This window comes from Talpa occidentalis, unplaced genomic scaffold (genome assembly GCF_014898055.3).
Source record: "Talpa occidentalis isolate TD23 unplaced genomic scaffold, MPIMG_talOcc4v2.1 talOcc4.7, whole genome shotgun sequence".
Classification (NCBI taxonomy): domain Eukaryota; kingdom Metazoa; phylum Chordata; class Mammalia; order Eulipotyphla; family Talpidae; genus Talpa; species Talpa occidentalis.
Window position 1 is genome coordinate 1,242,585 of NW_023605083.1, and position 22,146 is coordinate 1,264,730.

Consider the following 22,146-nt stretch of genomic DNA (forward strand, 5'->3'; position numbering starts at 1 on the left):
GGCGGGGAGCCTCCTGATACACCCAAGGGCGGGGCTCCCAGCACATTCCTGGGCTCAGACGGGGCACAGGTCTCCCGAGGGGACCCCTTGAGCTCGGGACGCACCTGCACACCAGACGGTCCCCAGCACCTAAACCCCCAGAAATGACGAGCGAAGCCACGACGTCTCCTAGTGTTTTATTGTTCCTCAGCTAACCGGGTGTACAAAGTTCCCTCGTGTTGACTGAAAAACGCGCTTTCCACGCCGCCACCTGGGGCGCGCGCCCGGGGGCGGCTCGCGGCTGCGCATCTGCTAACTGAGCGAGGGGAGCAGGAGTCCTTCGATTATTATGGACACGAACGTGATTATCTCTCTAGAAGGGCGAACACTGATTTTTATTTTCTTTTTCAAAACAAAAGCCATCCACGTATTAACCCGACTACGGCATTGCGTCACGACATTCGCTGCGTAACTGAACACACAAAGTCACCACCTCAAGGAGGAACGGACGGACACTGCACAACGTATCTACGGGGGACGGGGTTCCGGCCACGCGGGCAGCTCTGCCCTGCGCTGACCGACGGCGAGGGCTGGGCGCCGCCGGGTCCTCGGCACGGACAGCCTAAGACGCAATGCATGGCTGTGGGGGGCCAGTGAGACTAGCTATGTGGCCCGGGGCCTCGGGGAGACGCGACGCCACGTCCATCAGGGCTGGCCACGACCTGGGGGTGTCCATGGGCCCTAACAGCGGTGGTTCTGGGGCGGAGTGGCCAACAGTCAACGCCTTATTTCTTAGTGTGTTATTTGACCAGAAAGTGGGCCAGGGCGGGGCGGGGACCGGGACCCTGGGCTGCAGTTCCAGCTGCAAAGAGGGGGTTTCCTTCCCGAGCCCGTGGTCTCCGGCCGCGGCTGGGAGTGGGAGAGGCAGCACACCACGGCGGCAGCCCCGCGGCGGCGGCCTCTCCGGCCGGGTCCCGGGGGTCATCTTGGCAGCTGTCCTCGGGGCCGTGAGCTGGGGGCGGCTGGGCCCCTCGGCCTCGGGCAGCGGCTCCGACTACAACTCGTCGGAGCGGATGACGTGGAAGAGCGTGACGTTGTAGAGGATCTGGTGGCCGTTGTTCCAGGCGTACAGCGCGCGGTCCTTGGGGTTGTAGTCCAGCATGGAGATGTGGGAGTACTTGTTCTGGAAGGGGATGTCGATGTACTCGTAGGTGGAGGCGTTGGTCTGGTAGGCGTAGTGCACCTTGGTGCCCCCCGAGTAGCCGTTGGTGACATAGAGCGTCCCGCAGATGATGAAGGCCTCGCCGGCGCTGCGCTTGGGGTAGCTGGTGTTCCAGGTCTGCAGCGCCTGCAGGGACACGGGGTCCAGCTTGCTGATGACGATGTTGCCGGCGTTCTGGTTGGTGGCGTACACGGCCCACAGCCCGTTCTCGTCCACCATGAGGTCGATGTCCGAGTGGCCGCCCCAGGCGTAGTGGTACATGTTGTTGTAGCCGGCGTAGTCCAGGCTACGCGTCTTCAGGATGGTCTCGGTCTTCAGGTCGAACCTGATGACGATGTGGCTCTGGAACTTGTTGAAGTAGATGGAGCCGTTGTACACCACCTGCCCCGTGCCCGACCAGGGGTGCGGCAGGCGGTGCGACGTGAAGTTGTCCGTGGTCATGAAGTCCGCCATGGACTTGTACTCGCGCACGAAGCGGTTGTTGTGGTAGCCGTCCATGTACCAGACCTGCGGGGGGCAGACCCGTTAGCTGGCGGGCGGCGGGTGGGGGGCGTGGGGGTGGGGAGCCGGCCAGGAGTTGGTTTCATTTACTTGGCCGAGAGGGAAGGAGCTGAGAGACGGGAGGGGGCGGGCCTTCCTCCAAGCCCACGGGGCACTGCTCCAGGGGGCCGGGCCAGGCGTCCAGCTTACCTGGGCCTGGCTGGGCCCCGGGATGCCCAGCTGCAGGGTGCACAGAGAGAGCTGCACCTCCTCCCGGAGGTCTGCACTCACAGGAGCAGCGCGTCTGACCAGCCTGGGTGGGTGGACGTGACCACCCCGAGCTGAGCCCCAGAGCCGCGGGGACGGGGAACGTGGGGTGGGCACCAGAGGTCCAGGGACACCGGGACATGCCAAATCCCCCGTGATCTGGAGACCAGCCCCTTCACATGCCTCACGCGGAACTGGTGCCGGACACGACTGACCTTGAGCCACGTCCAGGAGTCTCTACCCCTCCGTAGCTTTTCAGCCAATAAAGCTGAGGCCCTCTGCTCCCAGCCCCGTCCCCTCAAACCCTCTTATCAGGGGACCGAACTGAGTCACCTCCTGCCCCTTGCAATCCCTGCAATAAGCCGACTTCTCAGGACCTGGTGTCTCATCCCCTCCACTGTGTCGGGGACACCCCAGGGCATGTCCCTCCTGGCAGCCGCCAGAGACCCAAACCACCACGGCCCCCGTCGAGCCTCCTGCAGGGGACGTGTCCAGGCTGTGGGGCGGCTGCTGCTCCCCGACCGAAGCCTGCACTTCTTTGGGGGGGGGGGTAGGAATGTGGGGGGTAGGCTGCTGTGCTTGAGCCCGCCAGGAGGGTGGCCCAGGAGGGGCACAGCACCGCTCCGAAGGGGGCTCACAGTCTGGCTCAGGCCGCAGTGCAGGCCCGGCACCGAGGTCGGCTCAGCGGGGGGTGCCGGGGCTGAATCACCCGTGAGTCACGCTGTGACTCTGGGCGCGACCGCTCCCCCGGCCAGGGCGGGGCGGGGCCTGCCTAGCAGCACGCGGGCTGCGGGGCTTCTGCTGCCGACACCCCAAGGCGTCACGTGCAGGAGCAGCCGGGCTCGGGGCTACGGGGCGGAGATTCGGATTATCACTTAAGCGCTAGTTCGCGCGAAAGCTGTCGAGACTGTGCACAAAACACTTTAGTCATTTTCCACCAATCTGGGAACAAATGAGAAAGCAGCCCCGCTGGGCAGGGGCGCGGCTGCCGCGGAGGCCGCTCCCCGCGCATCTGTCTGGCAGCGAGGCAGCTGCTCCAGCCGCCGAGGCCGCGGCGCCGGCTCCTGCTACTCGCGTTAAAAATTTAAAAAATCCCAACCTTGCTCCTGAGGCCTCCTGCGGACGCCAGAGGCCGATGGGCTGCTCGTTTTTAGTGTTTTTTCCAGCTGGGTCCCGCTGGAGGCTCTGAGCACCCCACTCCGCAGGCCGGCCCCGGTGGGGGGTCATGGGCTGGGCTGGGCCGGGGCGCTGGGGGTCACCGGCCAGCGCGGCCCCAAAGGGCCTTGTGCGGCTGCCTCCTGGGTGGGCCCCCCTTCTGAAGGCTCGGTCGGGGCCCGGGTCCCAGCACCCGAGGGGGCTTCGCTGCCACCTAGGCCGGGGCCCAGTCCCCGCCAGCAGCTCCCCGAGGGCCGGGGCCTGTCTGCCGGGCCCGTGGCCGCCCCAGGGCCAGGCTCCTTCCTGAGGACACACCCAGGTGAGCCTGGCACCACGTCACTAAGATCTCCAAGCCACCTTCTCCCCCTGTAAACTGGCAAATGGAACACAGCACAACACAATTTCCAGAAAATGCAGCTCGGGTGGGAGGGGAGCCAGACAAGGAGCGAAGCGTTTAACAGCCAAGGCCACTCGAGGGCCTGCCAGTTCCCAGGGTGTCAAACGCCCACCGAGGCTGAGCGTGAGTCTCGGGGGCGCTGTGGCGGCCCGAGGGCCTGGGCGCTGGGACCCTCGGCCCTTGTCCCACCTGATCTCTCGAAGGCCTTTCCTCCCCTCCCGTGCACTCGGCTCAGATGGAGCCCTCGCTCGGGACGCCCCCCGCCTCCGGCCTGGCACACCCGGGCGGGGCGCCCGGAGGAAAAGCTCCTCACTCCTGCTCCACCGGGTCCCGGGGACACCTTCACGCCAAGGCCGGCCTCTGGGCCCTGGGGGTGGGCAGGTGCAGGTGCTTGGGGGACACTCCCGGCTGATTCCTTGAGGTGCAGGCGGCGAGCGCAATGCCGGAGTCCGTGCTGGCTGGGAGGCCGCTCAACTGGGCATCTCGGACAGCCTGGTCTGGGGCCCAGCCCTCGATTCCCATTAGCAGGCTCAAGTGGCGGCCGTGGCCCAGGTTTTAAAAGCCTGCTCGCGGGTCATGATGTGCCAGCTACGTCACAAATCCTTGCTCCAGCCACACACGCGTGTGCAGACCCCGCCCACATCCCCACCAAGGCCAGCGCAGCCCCCCAGCCCCAGGGGAGGCAGGCAGCCAGTCCTCCGACAGAAAGGGCACCGATGTCCTCCCTCTAGGCCAGGCCAGGCCAGGCCAGGCCCAGGCAGGGCTTCCAGGATGTGTGCGGCCCTGCCTGCAGGCGGGGACCAGCTCAGTGGGCCTGGCGGGCGCAGCCCGGGCCCCGAGGTGGTGCTGCTGGCCCTGTGGTTCTGGGCAACGCCTGCTTTCCTGTGCACGGGGGTCGGGTTATCAGGCTCTCCCAGTCTCTGGAAGGACCTGACCTCTGTCCACGGAGACTGGCGGTTACCCAGCTACAGGCCGAGACCAGAATAGGGGCGACACACTCGGGCACCGTCCGTCTATACACGGGACACTCCGTGCCATGCCGCCTGCTCCCGGTTCTCTCTGCCCCACCCACTGTGGCAGCCGCTATCACCCCATTTCCAGACCAGAAGACAGAGGCCTGAGCCAGGGTGACGTCCAGGCCACAGAGGCTGCAGGCAAAGTCGGGGATCCCAGTCCAGTGCTCCAAACCATGGGCTCCCAGCCAGGGGGCACCCACTGGGGACACCCCCGCCTGCTGGGTCTAGACCCAGTTGCTGCTAGCACCCCCTACGCCCTACTGTCCAGGACTGACCCTCAGTGGGGGACAGCGCAACGTGGTCCCAAAGAGGGCCCTGGGGGTGCTGCCTGGCCCGCGGGTGGCAATTGCTTTGGAGTCCTGAGGCCACCCTAGGAACTGAGCTGGCCCTGCAGAGCAGGCCCCTGGGGTGGGACGAGGGGGTGGGTGGCGAGACGATTTCCTCCCGCTCTCCACACTGAATCCCAGACTCGCCTGCCAGAGCCCATTTCGTCCACACGCTGCCTGGCCTGGGACGGCTCAAAAGGCCCTGTGAGGCTGGGGACATGGTCCTGGCCTCATCCCTCAGGTGCTGCCCACGGCCAGTGTGCGGGTCACTCAGTTCAGAGGGGGAACTGGACTCTGGAGGTCTCGGGGGACAGCCTGGCGTGGGGGTGCTTGGGGAGCCCCGTGCCATTGGCATGTGGGTGTTTACCAGTGCCCCCCGCAGCGGCTGCACACAGCTGGTGCTTAATGTATGCATCCTGGAGGGATGGCGGTGGAGGCATCTGAACGGGCCTGGGGCTGTCCACCGAGGGTCCGGCCAGGCCACGTTCCTCCCCGCTCCGCCTCTGGCCATGCCCTGGCCACGCCCTGGGCGGCAGCCAGCACCGAGCTACACTGACCTTTCGTGCTGGGGCGATTCATCGGCCCCCCGCGCGTGTGATCAAAATTGCAGGGAGAACGAGGAAGAGCAAAACAAACACACGGTTTGTCCGATCAATGCGGCGGGGCGGCCCCTTGCAGGCGCTGTGCTGAGCCAGCTGGCGGGAGCGGGGTCGGGGTGCCCCCCCACAGCCTCGCCGCGCTCAGACAGCCCCCGCCTCCTCCAGCCCGCGCTGGGCCGGCTCCAGGCTGCTCTCCTGGGGGGCGATCAAGTCATCAAGCAGAAGAGACGCGTAACCATCAAGGGCACCCATCAGCCCCTCGACAGCTCTGCCGACACCCCCTGCTCTGGGAGGCACACAGCTGGGGCCAGCAGGCGCCCGGATACGTGGAGGCCCCTGCACCACCGGGAGCGGCCGGGAGGCGCAGCCGCCGTGGCGGCCCCGCGGTAACTGCGCATACAGGGCTTCCTCTGCGCCCTGCTCATGGGGGCTGGCGCTCAGGTCCCAACAGGCCTGCCTGAGTTTTGGGGTGTGCCTGGTGGGAAGAGCAGCTTGCAGGCGGGAGGTGGGGAGAAGGCAGCTGGGGATGTGGGGACTCAGCTGGGACGGCAGCGTCTGCGGTGACACGGGGCAGTGAGAGCATCCGCCCCTTGCCAGGGGCGCGCCGGCCTCTGGGCCCGGTTTTCCCGTCAAGCTGCGACCTTGACGCTGGAGGGCAGCTGGAGGCCCCACCGGGAAGGTGGCTGCGCCCACACCCCGCGGTCAGCAGGGGTCCCGGCCGGCACCACGGACTCGTTTTGATTTCTGTGTGGTCACTGCTGTCGCCACCCCTGGGAGGAGGGCTCGCCTGGCCACGCAGAGCGGGGTCGCCGGCCAGGGAGATGCGGCAGGGTCTTAGCGAACCCGGCAGCACCCGCTTCCGAGGTCCAGAAAACAAGCCTGCAGCCGCCTCCCCCCCACAGCCCACCGGCCGTGGCCTGGGCCTCGCAGCCGCACCCCTGCCCCGCGGTGGGTGAGACAGACCAGAGCCACTGTCCCTGCCCCCGCCGTCCTCCCGGAGGGGACAAGGAGCCAGCACTAAGGTCCTTCCTGCTGTGAATGTGCAGACCTGGGGTGCCTGCGGGGTCGGGGGCGGCTCCAAAGCCAGAAAGCCCAGGAGCGAGGACACGACGGTCCTTTCTGTCCAAGCCACCGACACGAGGCTCTAGGAGCTCGGCGTTCTCAGCCCCTTTCTTGATTGGGCTGGGGAGCGGGGTGCGTTTTCAAGCGTTCATTTCCTAAATATCTTGCAAGTTCTCGCAGGCGGGCAGGGGGCTCCAGCCGGCGGGGGGCTCATGGGGGCTCACGGGGCAGCTGCAGCTGTGGGTGACAGGGGACTTGGAGCGGCGGAGCAGCTGCCCTGCACCAGCCCTGCGGGGACCCTGCCCGGGGGTCCCTCAGGTGTCCCGTCTCGGGCACAGGTGGCACCCAGGCCAGGCAGCCCCTTCCCTGCCCACCTCCTGAAGGGCTCCCGCCAGGGCCAGGGCCCCAGATCAAGGCCAGCGGAGCTTATCTCTTCTGGGTCTCCCCGGGGACGCCCAGAGAAGGCACGGCCTCCTCCCAGAATCAAAGGGGTGCACGTGTCCCCCCGGCCTTGGAAGGGATGCAAACGAGCTGCAAAGGGGGGGCAGCAGCACAGGAGACCTGGGGCCTCTACAGGGACTGGGAGTTCCAGCCCCGACACAGGGTGCGGCCTGCCCAGCTGAAGCGCCTCACCAGGGAGGGCTGCGTGGCCGGACACACCTGCCCCAGCGGCGCTGCGCCCTTGGGCTGAGGCTCTGGGTTGCACAGGGTCCTCAGCCAGGACCTGGGCCCGGCCCAAAGTCACCAAGCTCCCTGGTCCTAGGCCCTGGAGTGACCAGGCAGGTGGGTGGCAATAGTTTGAGGATGGAGCCGGGTCCCTCGTCCCCTGCGCTCACACCAGTCCAGCTGACCCGCCGAGCCCGCGCAGGGCACTCACCCTGTTGTCACCTTCTGGGGCCAGCGGGTCGGTCATCCAGGAACCAAACCTTGAGCCAGAGGTCTTGATGGTCACGGGGTCGCTGATGCCCGTTAACTTGCCACAAGCTGGAAGAGGGGACAGCATGGGGAGAAGAGTGAGTGCCTGGCTGGACCCCACTGCTGGGGCGAGGGTCCCCGCCCTCCCGCATGCATGGGGCCGTCGCCAGGCTCCAAGCTGGGCGGGCCAGCCTGCTTGTTGCTGACGCCCTGCAGGGAGGCATCGTGTGCTCTGGGGGGCAGGCGACCTCGGGTATGGCCCCAGGAACACCTGCTGGCAGGTGGAGGCTGGCCCGGCTTCTGGTCACTCAGCACTGGTGGCCAGCCTGGGCCAGCCCTTGCTCTTCCCACGCTCTGGGAGTCCCTAGGCTGCCTCTGAGGGCTGGGGCAGCCACCACTGGGACTGCACCCCAACTGGACCCAGCCCGCGCGCCCGGCCACTGTGGCTTTCCAGAATCAGCCTTGGCTCGAGGGCAAAGTGTCAAGTCAGGGAAACTGAGTTCTCCCTCTCAAGGTGGGGACGGCGACGAGGCCTGTGTGGCCTGGCCTCCCTTCCCTGCATGCCACGTCTGCCTCTCGCACACGTACGTGTGTGCACCACATGTGCACACATGCACACGCCCGCACACGCACATACGCGCGCAAGCCCAGCCGCTTTGGACGGAGCCTGACACCCCCGGGAGATGGTCCCCAGAGCAGAGGGGCGGCTGGGAGCGGCCACGGGGAGGGGCGAGGCCCGGCTCACGCCGCCTCTGCAGTCTGGGTGCCTCCCGCCTCTTCCTGAGAGAAAACGAGGTGTTTGTGCAAGAAAGGCGGCCCCTCGGACGCCGGCCCACGCCTGCTGCTCGGCCTGGGGGGCTGGGAGCCGTCTGTGAGCAGAAGGCCGGCTTTGCACCGCAACCCCCGCAGCGCCGCGGCCGGTTCCAAAGTCCTGGGGGCTGCGCACGGGCTGCTGCCTCCAGCCCAGACCCGAAAAAGAAACCCGCGCTGCGCCGCTCCCCACCCCGCCGGGCCCGCTGCAGGAGAAGCGCGCCCACGGGCGCCAGCCCGAGCTCCGCGGCGGCGGGTCCGCAGACGGTCACTCCGCGGCCGGTGGGTGAGCTGGGCCTGCCCCCGCGGAGGAGCGAGCGGGGCGGGGCTGGGGAGACCCTTCCACAGGGTGACGGGGGTGGGGAGGGGCATGGGTAGGAGGGTTCTGGAAACCTCAGGAGGTTCCTCGCCGTCCTCCGGGGGGTCGGTGGGTGCACCGAGGGCTTCGTGGGGAGGCATGGGAGAAGCGGGCCCTGGGTTGCACCCTCGGGCCCCAAGCTTTGTTCCACTGCCCCGGGGGGAGCGTGGGGCCACACCAGGGGACGCTGAGTGGCCACACAGCCTCGGGCTCCTGGAGCGTCCCCGGAGGCACGCCCTGCTGCGCTGGGGGAGGTGCTGCTGGCTCTGAGGGGGCCCGGAGCAGCCTCGCCCCAGAGGGCGCCACCGTTTGGGGACGCCAGGCGGAGACCCTGCTGGCCTGCGTCCCAAGCGCGCGGGTCCTGGCACTCTGGGTCCTCGGCCAATGCCCTGGCGTCTGCGACCTGACTGCCCGGTCCTCTGAGCGAGTCTGGGCCGCCGCGCCCTGCGGGCCACCTGCCGTGGGCCGGACTCTTGTCCTCAGAGGCAGCGGGGGCAGGTCGGCCCCCAGCTCAGGGGAGAATCCCAGCAGGAGCCCGCTCACCCCCCTGCAGCACCCCCTGCACCCCCGCCTGCCCGCCTCCTCCTGGGCTCCTGCGAGCGCCCTCCTCTGCCCCCGCCCACCGCCTCCACTGACCACGTGAGTGGCCCCACGCCCGGGGGCTCGGCCCTGAGACTCACACTGGCCCGGGCCCCAAACTCAGCCTGGGGTGTTGTCCATGAATGAGTGAATGACCTCTGACCTCTAGCACGTGAAGGCAGAATCATTCATCGCTCAGAAAGTCCCCGCATCGTGCTCTGGGGCCGGCAGGTAGCACAGGGGCGGGGCTCCCCGCACAGGGCAATTGGGGGGGCAGGACCCTTGTCTACACAGCAGGCCCGCCTCGCAGAGCCTCCAGGACGACCTCAGAGGGCAGGAGGGCTGCCCACGGGGGCGCTCAGGGCTGCACCTCGCTGCTCTGGTGGCCGCGGGCCGGCCTCAGCCAGGCCTGGGCCGCTGGGGGGTGCAGCAGCGTCGCTGCACCGGGGCGGGGCTCCTCCTTCCCCGCCGAGGGGCCGGCCTGGTGCCCTGGTCCCGGGAGCCTGTGGGGCTGGGGTGGGCAGAGGCGCCGCCGGCTGGGGAGCCCTGCTCCCCAAGCTGCCGCTGCAGGCCGCTCTCCGAGGCCACCGGGGCTGGAGGCCCACAGGCCGCCCGCCCTGCCTGAGTCAGGGAGTTATTTTTGGTTCTCCGTCCAGACTGGCGCTGCCAGGACCTCGGGAATTGACAGGATCTAAAAATGCCCCAGGCAGAGCAGAGCCATGCGCAGGGCTGGCACAGCAGCTCAGGGGAGGATCCTTGTCACGGGTGCTCAGGAAGGGGGTGCTCGGGAGGGGGAGGGGAGGGGAGGAGGGGAGGAGGAGGCATCTGGAAGCGGATGAAACCATCTGCCTCTTGCGGTTCCTGGGAAGCCACTTCTGAGCCCCAGCCCAGATGCGCGAAGGGGCCCAGGTGACATTCGGGCCAAGGAACTCAGGCCAGAGACAGGACAGAGGAGGGGCTGACGGCCCCAGCCGCAGAGTGGGCCCCGGGACCCTCTGGCCCCCGCCCCCAGCCTCTGCATTTGCTTTGGTCCAGCCTTTACTGCTGGAAACCGGGAAAGTAAAGCCGGTGACATCCTTGTGGGGACCCCTTGCAGGCCACGCGCAGGCCCGGCTGCGGGCTCAGCCCCTCGCCTGGGCAGGAGGGCCGGGCGGCTTCACCCGATGAGTCCTGCGCACCCTCCAGAAGGAGGAGCCTTTGGGACTGTGAGCAGCAGTTGGGGCCACCCCCGTGGGTCCTCCTGCGGACGGAGCCCCCTAAACCCGGCCTCACGGGACGCCGAGCCCACACGTGCAACTGGGATGGGCGCCAGCACTGCTGGCCCGGGATGGCTGACGGGAGACCCGCAAGGTCCGCCGTCCCCGTCACAGAAGCCGGGGGCTGGGGTAACGGACCCGCGACACGCCCAGGGCACACTGGCGCGCGTGGGAACTGGGCACCAGGCTCTGCCTCCAGGCAGCCAAGCCCACTGCGACGCCCAGGCCCCAGCACGCAGCATCGGGGACCAGAGGTGCCCCGGGGGTCTCCAGGGGACCCTTGCCAGGACGCCCGAGAGGCTGAGCGCGCCTCCGGCCGGCAAGAAGACTCTCAAAGTCAAGTTTCTCGCTGGCCCCTTGGAAAACACGCAGCCCCCTCTGGAGGGGACCCTCCTGATGCAACAGCACATCAGCGGAGCCTGCAGGGCCTGGGGGCAAGGAGAGGCCTGATTACGAGCCCTTGGGGGAACTTCTGCACCGCGACCCCGCAGGGAACCAGGACACCGTCTGCCAGGCCAAGACACCCACAGTGGGGGGCCCCTGGAGCCGGAGGCGACGGGACCAGAGGGGAAACGACCAGCTGGTGAGAAGCTGTGTCTGGGGCGCCCCGCCAGCCAGGACAGCTCTCGAGGCGCGCAGGCGCGCGGGCAGAGGGCTCTTGTGCGCCCGGAGGACCTCCAGGCCCAGGCGAGAGGCCGGCTGCAAAGCTGGCTGGAGAGGGCGCCTGCTAGCAAGGCGGGAGCCAAGGCTGCGCTGAGGGGCTCCCTTGTCCGCAAGTGCCTGAGCTTGAGCAAAACCCCAGGAAGAGGGAGAAGCGGCAGCAGCTGCTAAATCTAACATCTATCCGCCCGGCTGCCTATCTATTGGCCTGTCTTTCTATCAGCCAATCCTGGCTGCCCCTCCGCCCACCCGTTTATCCGCCATCTACTCCCTTCACTCACTCACCCATCCGTCCAGCCCCGTCCATCAGCCAGCCCCCCGCCTGCCCGGCCATTTGTCCTTCCATCCACCCGTCTGTCCATCCAGCCACCCGCTCGCCCATCCTTCCATCCGTCCATCTGTCTGTCCATCCATCCGTCCACCTGCCCATCTATCCATCCATCCACGCGCCCCTGGACCCACCCACCCATCTCACCACACAGTGTGGCGTCTGTGGTGGGAAGGGCCCCGCGGGTGAGTCACCCACACAGGACTCCTACACCTTCGTTTTGTGGAAAAAAAGAAGAGGCAGCCAACGCCCAAGAAGGCAGATGCAGGAGACACACAGCCATCCTCACTGTCTCATCGTGACAAGCCTCCGGCCTCAGTCCCCACAGTTAGGCCATCCCCAAGGGCTGGTGAGACGCAGACCCCTGGCCCCCACCACAGGCTGCATGCCGTGGGGCCGCCGGTCATGGCCTGCAAGAGGAGAGGACTGAATGCAGAAGTGAAAGCAAGAGCTGCTCTCCAACGGGCATGGAGAGCCCTGTTTATCTGTCCCTTTACTCCCAAGTCAAGAGTTTGAGTGGCTCAAGGGTAACCATGTAAAAGCTCCAAGATCTCAAGCATGAGGTAACTTCTCTCAGCTTCTAAAAATAGGCCAAGCACAGAGGCACGGCTGCTGGTCCCCGCAGAGAAGGCCCCTCAGGAAGGCCCTTAGCACCTCACGTTTGTAACTTCTTGCTCTGAATTTCCATTTTGCAACTTGGTCCCTTAATTGGAAAGTGTGGGTTTATAATGTAGTTGCTGGCATACACATGCGCTATGCCGGGGAGGGAACAGTTGCTTGTGGGGAAATAAGAAACAAATAGGCCCCGACCCCTAGATCCTCTAGAAGCGGAGAAAGGCCTCTCAGTGGGAAGTGGGCAGGGTCTGGAGAGAGGGTGCTCGGGGGAATTATGGGTAGAAACTCAAAGGCTGTGCCCGATAGAACTTATCCTCTCGCCTGTGATTATTAACACAACCCCACAGCCATCAACGCTGCAAACACCCACACCGGGATGTGGGCTGGGAAGGAACGGCAGGCCAGCCAGCCCGCCCAGCCCCCTGGGCCTGCCCCAGGTCACCCTGCCCCAAACACCAGGAGCGGGGTGCCAGGAAGCGCATCAGTGAAAGAACGCAGCAGACAATCCCTCGTGCGCTGGCGTGCAGACACTAAGATGGGCTTGTTTTTAAGCTCCCTAAGTAGCATCCTGTCTTCCCCCAGGACCGGGGACTTAAAAGTCACGCCTTCGCTCGGACACCTACCAGAGCGGTAACATCACCTAGGCTGGGAATTGTTTAAACGCAAAGGCTGGCTGACTATCGCCTTGCTTTTCAAATATTCTCTTTTGCTTCACTGACAACGCTAAGACTTTTAAAAGTATATGTTCTTGGGGATATTTTCATTTATACGAAGGCACATGGAGTGTGTGTACGTGGGGGGAGGGAGGTAAAAAGGAACGAAGTTAGAACATCAGATACAACCCAAGGGAAAGTTTGTCACAAAGCAAAATTACCCTAAAGTTCCTTTAAGAACTATCTAATCTATGGGACCTCCCTGGTGCCACAGCGGGTTGAGCGCAGCGCCGTGAAGCTGTCCACAGCCTCTACAGCGCAGGTTCGATTCCCGGCCGACCAGGGAGCAACCCACATGGTGCGGCAGATTCTCCTGTCTCCCCGCTGCTCCCCTCAGCAGTGTCTTCAGTCCCTCTGCCTGTTCTGCTCCCCACTCTGCCTCTGGTGAGTCCTCTCACCCTCCCGCGCCTCTGACCTGTACCCCAGCTCTTGTATAAATAAATCTTTTTTTAAAAAAAGAAGTATCTAATCTAAAACCACCTTGCTTTAAATGCCAGCTAAATGAGGAGGGCCAGTTAGTTTTTACTAGGAGAGCACAGCATGGCACTGGGACTTCAGGTGTGTCGCATAGGTGCTGGGGTTTGTTGAAGTGAATGGCAGGAATGTTTGATGAGGCAAGCAGATCTCAATCACAAATAAGAATCCAAAGGGGGCCCCCTACCTTGGGGTCCTGCATAGGAAATACAAGCGGGACCCGGGAGCTCCGAGGCTCCCAGGAGGGAGCCCTCACATGCGGTCAGCGGCAGCTACACTGTGATGGGAGGTTTCATTTTTTTATGCAAACAATGCCTGCGTCAGTACGTCAAGGAGCATCTGCAGCCCTTGTTCTCAACCTGGAGGAAAGCTGACGTGTTTCCACCCTACTAAGCTTGTGCTTCAAAAACGCACCCCCACACACGCGCACACACACACACATTCCAAAGGTCCCATGTCACAGCAGGCATCATCCTATTTTTGTTTCAGATGTGCAACTTAGTGGGGTCTCTGAGTCGGCCTTCGCACGATCACAGACGCGGCCTAGAACAGACGCTGCTCTCCTGGATCTCAGGGTAGCCCTACCCAAGAGCCCCGAGGCCAGGGCGCTGTCCACGGCAGCACACCCGCCGCCCCCTGAGGCAGAGGGCGCTGTCCACTTCAGCACCACCGCCGCCTCGGGCGGTGGGTGGGCGCTGTCCACTTCAGCACCGCTCCCTAAACCTGTGTGTGAGCAGAGGGGGGCTGTGCAGTGCCACGCCCCCACAGGGTGCTGGGCCTACCTAGTTTTTGCATGCATGCACGGAGCCTTTCTTCAAGATTGGACACTCTGCTCTGAAGTTCATCGTAGTCATAGGCGCCAATTTCCTCTTGCAGCTCGTTAAGCACTGACGTCAGATTCTGGACCTCCTCTTTAAACTGCAATACCAATTTGGCATCGGCCTTGTACTCTTCCAACACAGGTATCAAAGGCCTAAGTTCATCCATTTTCGCTTTTATCGCCTGCAAGGTTAAAATAAGCTGGGTTCAGAGCGATGCGTGCAAAAACTTGTCACACCCTGCCTTGGCCTGGCTGCTCCCTAGGTGAGGGAAATGTGCATCCTCCCACTTTATTAATGGGTTGATTTATTCTGGACCAAATGAGTTAGGAGAGCATATTAAACAGTCTTCAGAACACCAACATATTTGGGAAAGGTCTTTATTGTCAGTTTAGAATGCAACATCTTAAGGTTACATGCTTTAAGTCACATACACAAAGTTTTTTTTTTCTTTTTCAAAAAATGCATTGACAAGGGTTCAAACTATTCATGAAATGCAGCTACAGTCGCATGCAAAAGAGGATCCTGGTTGTATTCAAGGTTCCTTAGTGATATGGTGCTAAAGATTGGAAAATAATAGTAAAAATGCAGGGTGCAAAAAGCTGTCTGGCCCTCTTTCATGGTTACATGGGAGTGGACTGCCTCTTCAGTCACTGCAGCATTGAAAAAACTCTTTTAAGTTAGCCCTGCAAGCAAGAAAATGAAATACTGTTGAAGAACTAGCTCACTAGCCTGCCCTACACAGTTAGCCATTCAGGGACAAAAGTTCTTATGGTCACTGCAAAAATCACCCTTCACTGCTAGACTTAGTTTAAACACGCTGGTTTAACATCGCTTAGATTCCCTCGCAGCAACGCCTGTTGACATTTTTAAATGCAATGAAATCATGGTAAGAAGTAAGGGGCTGCTTTCCTTCCCCCAGAGCCAGGCTGCCCCCAATTTTGGAACTGGGGGACAAGTTTGCGTGGACAGAGCTTGCAAAGACAAGCCAGCCCGCGGCGGCTGAGTGCTCCGCACCTGCCACGAGGAAGGGAGTCCTGCCCTTCAAGGAGAGACACAAACTCTTTTAGGCTAGGCCGGTCAACCTCTTCTCAAGATAATTCATGAGGACGTGTCAGGAGCCAGGACATGTCCATCCACCTGCCTCCAATGAGAGCGATCAGCTTACTGTGCCTCAACGGGATCAGGCTGCTGTTCTTTTATTTATAATAGAGATTTATATCTTCATTAGCTCACCATTTCATCTATATAACGTATGGCTTTTGAAAGCGAATTAGTTCTTGCTTCACGCAGAGAGCACATCAAAGGGAAACATTAGCATAAAAAGGGCATGAAGACTGAACGTCAGCACTTCTAGTCAAGCAAGGCTGTGGAATTTGACCTGCTCATTTACATCTGGGCGAGGTTACTAATTAACATGCATGTATACCTTAATTAAGGTGCATATCATTTCTCAATTTGGTCGCTTCGAGGCTGAGTAAACTCGAGACGTATATACACATATTTGCATACATGTATATATGACTTCAGGGCAAACGAACTCCGACTTTAACGCCCGGAGTCCCCTGGATGAAAGGAACACTTACCGCGAGGTGAGAAAGATGTTGGTGTCTCTCTTTCCTCCCTGCAAACCCACAGCGTTCCCTGTCACAGCTGAATTAGGTCAGATGTGAAAAATTGCCCGGAGTGATCCCAGCTCAGAAATGGCTCTAATCAATTAAGCTAATCCCGGGCTAATGTGATTTACCTGCAGCAGCTGCGGAATGACAAGGACCAGAGGTGTCCCTTCCCTTGAGCTGCTGGGGGTCTGGGCCCCCCTGGCTTCAGAAGCCAATCTCTGCTGGTGGCCAGCGCGGGCCCGCCCCTCCCGGGGTGCCTTCGCCCACCAGGTGCAGGGGCGGGGGCCTCCACTTCTAAGGACAGCAGCCCCATGGGGCCGCACCAGCCCAAGGGAGGCGCGGGGGCAGCAAGCCTCGGAGGCGGACATACACACCTTGAACTGCCTGGCCAGGTGTTGCTTGTGGCTCTCCTCCACCTGCTTGAACTTGGACTCCAGACCTTTCATCTGGTTCTCCATCTTCTCCACATACTGCAGGTCTCTCTGAGTCCGCCTGTCCAGGACCTCTATGGATTGAGACATGTTCTGCACCTGTCAAAAAGGCAACAGGTTGAGGGAAGCGCTGGGGAGGGTGCCAGACCAGCGTATTTGTCTCCCAGCACACGACGGTGACCTTTCCTCATGGCCAACGTGCTGGGAGCCCGCAGCAGCCCATGCATTATTTACTAGTTAATCACCAGCATCGGGGATTGTTATGACCGAGAACTCCCCAAACAGAGCAAATTGGTTCGGTAAACACTCCCTCGGCCATCTTCAGGACGGGAGCTCACAACCAGGATGCAAATCAGGGGCGTGGGAGCCTCCACGTCCTCGGCGGTCAGAGCGCCAGGTTTATGGCTTCGGGTAATTATTTTTCTCTTGCGGGGGATGTTTCCAGTCTCTGTTTTGCAGGATGCAATCAGGCATAAATATCAACAGAGATGAACAGGCCGCTGGGCGCCCCGCCCCCGGCGCAGTTCCTTTGCCTCCAGAACCTCCCCCAGTGTCGTGCGCAGAAGGCTGCCTGCGTGAGAGCTGGGGCGGGGACAGGGGCCGCCTCCCCTGACCTTGCGCCGCTCATCACACCCCATGACAGGTGGACGAGGCTCCGCGGGCACCTACATCCAGAGCAGGGAGTCGGGGAGCAATCAGCCGGCAAATGAGGCATCGCTGTCTTACACCCTCACGGGCGGGTCTGGGCCGAGTCTCGCCTCGGATGGAACTTTAATATTCAACAGGATTCCGGAGCTTGCAAGGAAAACAGTTCCGGCGCGGCCACGCCGGGGCATCTTCTCCGCAGGCTTGTGCGTCCGTGCCAGCGTGCTGGGCGCAGGGGAGGTGGCCGCAGGACCAGCCAGGGCCCAGGGGTCATTGACTCAGAATCTAATCCATTTACTAGGGAGGAAGTGACCTCCCTCACCACAAAGCTTCATTTCTGATTTTTTTGCTGAATTTGAAAATACACTGCCTTCTAGGAACAGAATCTTCTGGGGCTGAAGCTCAGCTCCGCCTGTCGGAGGGAAGGACAGATGCGGGCGGGGCCTCCGCTCCTCATCCCCCACCCCTTGGGGCAGAATAAGAGAGCGCGACTGAGAGGCCTCTCGGCAGAAAAGCCAATTCTGCTCAGCTCAGCTCTCAAAAATGCCTAATATTTGTGACTTTGTGACTTTCCGTGTGAAAATAATATCTACAAAACCAGTTTAAAAATTGAGCTTCGTCCAGCCCCCATAGGACGCCTCTGACTCCCTGATCTTTGCTGTCCAGACATCTATGGCAAACTGAAATACGCTCGTGCTGTTTCCTATGTCTCCGCCCCCCTGGCCCGGCTTCATCGCCACTGCCATTCTCTTAAGTGACAACTATTTGTCATCCTTCAACGCCCAGCCCAAATGCCACCTCCTCCAGGAAGGTTTCCTGGATAAGCTAAGCCAGGAAAGGCTGCCTTCTCCCGTCACCCTGTGGGCACTGTGCTGGCACAGCAGCGCCCCACGCGCCTCAGGAAGCCCGGGGAGGGGAGTTCACACCCGTGAGCCGCACCAGCCAGTCCCCCAGCGCAGGCGCGTGCCCGGCAGCCGACGGCCGGGAGGAAGGAGCTACTGCAAGAGCGACTCCAGCCAACACCCCTCTCCCCTCCTCTCTGGGCTCGAAGGCAAAGCAAGGGCTGAGCAGTGCTGAGGGCAGGCTGCGGGGTCACGCGGGCCCAGACGCACCTCCTGCCAGGGGGCCCCACGGAGTCCAGGGGGTGCGCCTCACGAATGGTGAATTTTAAAGACTACATTTAGAAAGCACATCTAAGGATGCCAAGGTACTCGGCCGCCTGAAGACAGCATCGTGCTCTGGGGAGCCGTCCTCCCTGAGCACCCCCGGGCCAGTCAGAAAGCAGACTGCGGGTCTGCAGCGCTCGGCCAGGGGCCTCGGCCGGCGCACCTGCTGGCTCGCCCGCAGGGTGCGGCCCTGAGAAGCTGAGCAGAGAGCTCAAGGTCAGCGGGAAGGGCATGGTCTACCGGTGCTGTGCCCACGAGGCACCAGGTGTGGGGGAGGGGCAGCAGACACACCTGGCCTGGGGGACCCCTGCTTACTAACACGTGGCACCTTTCTGGGTGTCCCAGCCCCGTGTCAGGCCCTTCACATTGTTTATCTCACTGGAACCCCCAGAGGGGAAGGTTACCTCGGGCCCCAAGGATGCCCAGGCTCAGAGGAGGCACATCTCTGGGTCCCCACCCTCAGCAGCCAGTCAGGGTGCTGGCTCGGAGAGCAGAGCTGGGGGTGCCCCCTATGCACTCGGCGGAGGTGCTCCTGGGGGTCCTCTGCACTGGCCTGGGGCCAGAACCCTGGGGGCTTTCAGCGCTGTGGCCAGACCCCTCCCAAGAACCCTGCGCCAGTGCGTGGGGCAGCCCCTGGCTTGCTGGCTCCTGAGCCGGCAGGAGGGCGCCGTGGTGGGGCGGGAGGGAGGGCCAGCCCCGCCCCCCAGGGCAGCAGGCTGTGGGCCAGGCCCCGCGGCCCCGCCTCTGAGGACGAGCATCCATTAGGGCGCAAAGCACGGCTTTCAATTTTTAAGCAGCAATGGCGAGGCCACGTGGCCAGAGAGGAGAGCCCCAGGCTCGCCTCCCCAGGGGCTCGTAGAGCTTTCTGGAACCCATTTCCGGCTTTCCATCACTCACCAAACACCGCCTCCCCAGAGCCAGGGCCCAGCCTCTCCCGCCTGCCCTGCAGGCCCCGGGGCTCAGCGCCCCCCTCGTCCTCCACAGCCCTGAATAATTAAAGGCCCAATTAGGCTTCTGTCCACTCTGGTGCTAGTGACTGTCCGTGGAATCTGTTAAATGCATTTTCCCTTAATTCTTTTAAATGATCTCCTCGGGCGGCTGCAGAGGACAGAACAGAGGAGGACTCTTCCCCCACCCCCAGCCCCTCAGACCCCCTCAGGCCCCGCACCTGCCCAGCAGCTGGAAGCCAGTGCAAGCAGGGGCGCTATGGCGGTCTGGGAGCGGGGCTGGAGTGGGGGACAGAGCCTCGGGCGCCCGCCCTGGCGCCAGCAGCACCCCAGCCTGGGGCTCAGGCATGAGTGAGGGAGGCCTGGCTGTGGCGTGTGCGTGTGCGTGCGGGCGTGAGGGTCAGGCATGTGGTGAGTGTGCGTGGTTGCGCGTGTGTGTGTGTGCTATGTGTATGTGTGCGTGTGCTGTGTGTGCATGTGCGTGGCTGTGCGTGTGTGTGAACATCTATCTGGTGTCTCTGGTGTCTATGAGACATCTACCCACTGTCTCACATAAATAGCCCCTTTCCTTGGCGGGGTAAGGAACTGACCTCCTGCCCTGAGTAACTCCCAGGGGACCCCGACAATCAGCTCCTGAGAACAGAGGGTGCCTGGAAGGGAGGTACCAGGAGCAGCCCCGGGGCCAGCGGCCGGCTCTGGGACATGGGGTCGGGGTGCTGGCACCCGCTGCTGGCTGCCTGGTGGGGTCACACGCTGCCGCTTGCGTGGGGTGACGGCCCCTCCTATCGTCACACGACTCGGTGACATTAGCTGGAATAATGGATTCAAAGTGTCTGCAGCCGGCACAGCGGTGCCCAAGTGGCCACGGAAGGGGTGAGCCGAGCAGCCTCTGCCCCAGCAGGCGTCCACAGAGGTGACCGGCTGCCCTGCCCCCTGGCCGGGACCCGCCTCCCAAGCGGGAAAAGGTGCCGGGGGACCGACGGAGCCCTCTGGCCACAGGCCGCCCGGTGCCTGGCGGCGCGGAGGGGGAGGGCCCGGGCAGCACCTCGGCGGAGCCTCAGGGACCGGGAGCCGACTCAGCCCTCGGCCTCCCCTGGGGAAGCTCCGCCCGCCCGCCAGCCTGTCCCCCTCCCACCCCCACGCCGCCATCCACCGCCCCCCACCCCTCCCAGCCAGCTGTCCCCCACCTGTGCACCCCACCCTCCCTCCACAAACAGTCTGAGTGAGGACCTCCGGGAAAGAGCAGCTCGGAGCCCAGCCAGCCCGGGCTGGTGTGCACACGCGTGTGCACACAGGGAGTGCACACTCACCTTCTCCAGCAGCTGCCTCAGCTGTTTTGTGCGGGCATCCCGGGAGCACATGGTCTGCTGGGGGGCGACCACCGTGCAGATACACCTGCCCTCGCTGTCCTGGGCGGAGCTGTACACCTGCCAGCTCTCCTCAGGGTTGGTGGGCAGCACCTGGGGACAGGGCAGGGGAGAGAGTGAACCCACAGGGCAGCGCCCGCGCCAGCCCTGGCCACGACCCGTCCCCGGGAGGGAAGTGCGCCAGCCGCGGTGGGAGAGGTCCCGACAGCCTCGGTGGGCCCGGCCGGGGGAGCCCGGCGGCACAGCTCTGTCTGCAGCTCCGTGGACGGCTGGAGTCTGGGCACGTGAAGGGAGCCAAATCAGGGAGCAGCGGCCAGCAGCCGCGAGCTGGACGGAAGCGAGCGAGGCGGGGAAGCAGGGGCCGCCTGACTCACAGCGGCACGTAATTCAGAAACCAGAGCGCCGCCCGGCCAGGCAGGCGGCCGCGTGCAGCCCTGCGCTGCTCTCCACGCCGGAGCCCGGCACCGCAGCCCCCCCGGGCTGCAGCCTGAGCCCAGCCCTGTCCCGCCCGCCTGGCCAGGGCCGCCCGGACACCCAGCTCCGAGCAGGCGGCCGCCTTCGAGCCATTTGGCGGATGCGACCCAGTGGCTGGCCACACGCTGAGTAGGGGTCACCCCAGCCGCGGCGCGGGGCTGGCCGGAGGGCCGGGAAGCCGGGGCTGCACAGGCTGGGTGTTGCCTGGCCACCAGCGGTGGCCCTGCCGCACCTGGCCACGCCGCCTGGGGAGCACCCCCCGCTGAGCCCTCCACCCCTGCAGCTCGCCCAGGGGATCGGTCACCTCCGGCTATTTTCAGCACGGGGAGGAGAAGCTGGGGGGCTCCGTAGTAGCAACACATTGCACTCCATCCACTCCCGGGGCGCGGGACCCAGAGGCCAGACCCAGAGCCTGCTCCGGCCTCCGGCAGGAGCCCCTTGTGCGATCCCAGAGGGCAGGCGAGGTGAGGGGGGTGGGGTCACGGGAGCCCCAGCGCTGGCCCTCGCAGAAGCCCCGGTGTGGAGGGAAAGGCCCCTTCTGGGAGCCCGGCCCCTGGGCCACCTGCGAAGCCCTGCCCGGCAGCGCTGGCCTCTGACCCTCTGACCCTTCCCACGCGGCGGGAGGGGGCTCAGAAGGCAGGGGGGGCTGTGCTGGGGGGAGCCCCACCCGGGGCCCCTCCGCCCTCTCCCCCGTCTGGGACCTTGTCTTGGGGGGAGACGCAAGGGGCCGTGGGGGGCAGAGCCCTCCAGCCCCCGGCGGCCCCCACCTCGGGGCGGGTCCACCCTGGCTTTGACAAAGTAGGGCGCCCGGGCTGGACGGCGCCGGCTGGGCCGGAGGGCGGCTGCGTCCCCGCCCTGACTCGCCGAGTGACCTTGGGCCGGGCCGAGTCCCCCGGCCTCCCCGGCGGGCGAGGGACTTGCCGGAGTTGGGGAGTTGGACGGGGCTGCGCGGGTGTCCGGCCGGGAGGGGCGCGGGCCCGGCGGGAGCGGGAGGAGCGGGCGGGGCGGCTCCACCCGGCCGGGGCACTTACGCCGGTGCTGCGGTCGAGCGTCCCGCCGCTGGCCGCCGAGAGCCGCGTGGTGTTGAGGCCCACGAGCGCGGGCAGCGTCTGGGACATCCAGTTGGTGATCATCGCCATGGTGCTCAGCACGACCCGATCTTGAGCAGCGGCACCGACATCGCGCCGGACTCGCCTCCCGCGCCCGCGCGCCGCGCCGGCCCCGCGCCCGGGCAGCCTCAGGCGGCGGGCACCGCGGCGGGCAGGGGCGCCCGGCCGGGTCCCCGCGCGCCCTCGGCCCGCCGCCGCCCGCCCGCCGCCGCCCCGCGCGCCCCGGCCATGGCCGCGCGCCCGGGCGCCCGAGAGAGGCCGCCCCCGCCCCGCCGCGCCCCGCCGCGCCCCGCTCGCCCGCGCCGGCTCCCCGCGCCCCGCGCCCCGCGCCCGGTCCCCGCGCCCCGCGCCCGCCGCCG

The 22,146-nt window shown here is 64.4% G+C and overlaps 1 protein-coding gene across 1 annotated transcript; it reads right to left on the reverse strand.

The window, feature by feature from the left end:
- Nucleotides 1-169: 169 nt before the first annotated feature.
- On the reverse strand, nucleotides 170-21,858 carry OLFM1 (olfactomedin 1). Its single transcript, XM_037493997.1, is given in 7 exon segments — nucleotides 170-1,708; nucleotides 7,381-7,487; nucleotides 13,994-14,213; nucleotides 16,023-16,178; nucleotides 20,148-20,297; nucleotides 21,710-21,831; nucleotides 21,834-21,858. Coding segments are annotated over 7 exon segments (1,455 nt in total). The 3' UTR covers nucleotides 170-1,033.
- Between the last annotated feature and the right edge of the window lie 288 nt (nucleotides 21,859-22,146).